Source organism: Littorina saxatilis, linkage group LG9 (assembly GCF_037325665.1).
Source record: "Littorina saxatilis isolate snail1 linkage group LG9, US_GU_Lsax_2.0, whole genome shotgun sequence".
In the NCBI taxonomy this organism is placed as follows: Eukaryota; Metazoa; Mollusca; class Gastropoda; order Littorinimorpha; family Littorinidae; genus Littorina; species Littorina saxatilis.
In genome coordinates, this window is record NC_090253.1 from 7,683,470 (window position 1) to 7,685,969 (window position 2,500).

The 2,500-nt window shown below is 42.4% G+C and overlaps 1 protein-coding gene across 1 annotated transcript in view; it reads left to right on the forward strand.

Annotated features, from left to right (window-relative positions):
• Window positions 1–2,500, forward strand: part of LOC138977031 (mucin-2-like) — a gene marked incomplete at its 3' end in the record, with an annotated part of 283,354 nt that overhangs the window by 66,149 nt on the left and 214,705 nt on the right. The window contains exon 24 of the mRNA XM_070349921.1: window positions 629–745. Coding sequence (XP_070206022.1) covers window positions 629–745 — 117 coding nt within the window. The remainder of the gene's footprint in view (window positions 1–628; window positions 746–2,500) is intronic.

Sequence of the window (2,500 nt, forward strand, 5' to 3'; positions counted from 1 at the left end):
TTTGTGTGCGCGAAGTAATCAATCTACCAGGCACAGCAACACGCAGTATCAAATGTTCAAAATCTCAGTTGACTAGCATCTCAAATAGGGGAAAGTTGTATGATTTTCGGTAGAGTATGTTGATAATGGAATGGACGCAGCTGACCTTCCCTGACCTCGTGGCGACAGGCCCGATAGATCGAACAGCCTGGGGAAGTGTTTCTTCCTCCTCAGCCCTCATGTCCCCCCAACGACTCCCAGAGTCAGGGGACTGATTATGATGATGGTGATGATTATGATGATGATGATGATGATGATGATGGTGATGGTGATGATGTTGATGTTGATGTTGATGATGATGTTGATGATGTTGATGATGATGATGATGATGATGATGATGATGATGGTGATGGTGATGATGATGATGGTGATGGTGATGATGATGATGATGATGATGATGTTGATGATGATGATAATGTTGATGTTGATGTTGATAATGATGATGATGTTGTTGTTGATGATGATGATGATGATGATGATGTTGATGTTGATGTTGATGTTGATGTTGATGATGTTGATGATGATGATGATGATGAAAAAAGACAGAAGTATCAGACTGTTGAGTGACTGTCCATCGTGGTTGTTGCAGCGGCCAATCCTTGTTCGTCCAACCCGTGTAACGGTGGCACGTGCACTAGCAGCGGAACGACCTTCATCTGCAGCAACTGTCCGAGCGGTCTCACTGGAACCCTCTGTAACCAGCTCGGTGAGTCAAAGGTCAAGGGTCAAGTACTTGATGTGGGAGGGAGGGGGGGGGGAGGGGAGGGGGGAGATGGAGGGAGCGGGTTTTGAGGAGAAGGGGTCGGGGCAATAATTTTTTTATATATTTTTTTTATTTTATTTTTTTATTCAGGCAATTTTACAATTTGTCATGCAATGCATAGTCAGATGATAATAGAGTGGATATGACGGATAAAAACATATTCAATACAACATACAATCAATTATAATAACTGCTGTTCTAGAAGGGTAAAAATTTGATCTCGATGTTTACATTGTTAGTCAATGGAAGAGCTTTTTTTTCCCCAACGATGATTTCGGGATTTGAGAGCAAAAGGGAGAGGGGGCAATAGTCTTAAACTGAAAGTGCACGTTGTCTATCGATGGAGGAGGTTTTTTTTTTTTTGCCGGTGAGGTAAGGGGGGCAATAGTTTTATCTCAAAGTGAACACACACACACACACACACACACACGTACACGCACACATACACACTCACGCACGCACGCATGCATGCATGCATGCATGCACGCACGCACGCACACACGCGCGCGCGAAACCAAATACATCTACAAGCAAGAAAATACATTTAGTATAGACGGAAAATAATGTGGACAAATCAAAGACGGTTCATTGCATGATTTATTCCGCTTAAGATTAGCCTAAAAATACAGATTGAACTCTGTGTGTTACTTCAAAAATGATGATAATTTACATGTTGTTTTCTGTTCTGTCTGTGTGCAGCTGATCGTGAGTATACTCGTAGCTAGCTGCAGAGACAGTAGAAGTAGGCCTATAGTCGTAGCTAGCTGCAGAGACAGTGGAAGTATACTCGTAGCTAGCTCCAGAGACAGTGGAAGTATACTCGTAGCTAGCTCCAGAGACAGTGGAAGTATACTCGTAGCTAGCTCCAGAGACAGTGGAAGTATACTCGTAGCTAGCTCCAGAGACAGTGGAAGTATACTCGTAGCTAGCTCCAGAGATAGTGGAAGTAAACTCGTAGCTAGCTGCAGAGACAGTGGAAGTATACTGAGGGCCCCAAAGGGGGGGTATCATCACGATCACGGGAAGGGAAATTTTAGCTTTCACGATCACAGTTACCTTGATTTTTGTTTTCACGATCACGAACACCAGTGGCAAATCACGGTCACGGTAAAAGTTGCAGGTACAGAAAGCACGTGTCAAAGTAAACACAACCACACAGTTATTCGCTCCTCTGGATCTATTGTTTATTCAACACAAAGTGAGAACTGTTGCACTTTTTTATTATTATTTTTTTTTAGTTCTCTTTCATATACACATAGACATTCATATCATGGTTTGTAATCAGTAGCAAGAATGTTGTTTTCATTGTTCTCTGTCTCTCTCTGTGTCTCTCTGTGTCTCTCTGTCTCTGTCTCCCTCTGTCTCTGTCTGTCTCTCTCTGTCTCTGTCTCTCTCTGTCTCTCTGTCTCTGTCTCTCTCTGTCTCTGTCTCTCTCTCTGTCTCTCTCTCTCTCTCTCTCTACACTCATACACATTCAACTCCCACACCCTCACTCACACACATGAATATATACTTACACAATTTCACATTTCCAGAGCTAAATCTTGTAAACCCATTTTCTCAAAAACTATTGGGTGGATTGAAATTAAAGTACATGTATGTGTGATGGGTTCTTTATTTTCAACTTTGCCATACAATTTGAGGTACACCATCGCCTGGTTTCATGGGCTTGAAAAACAAACAGGAATGCTTCAGGCC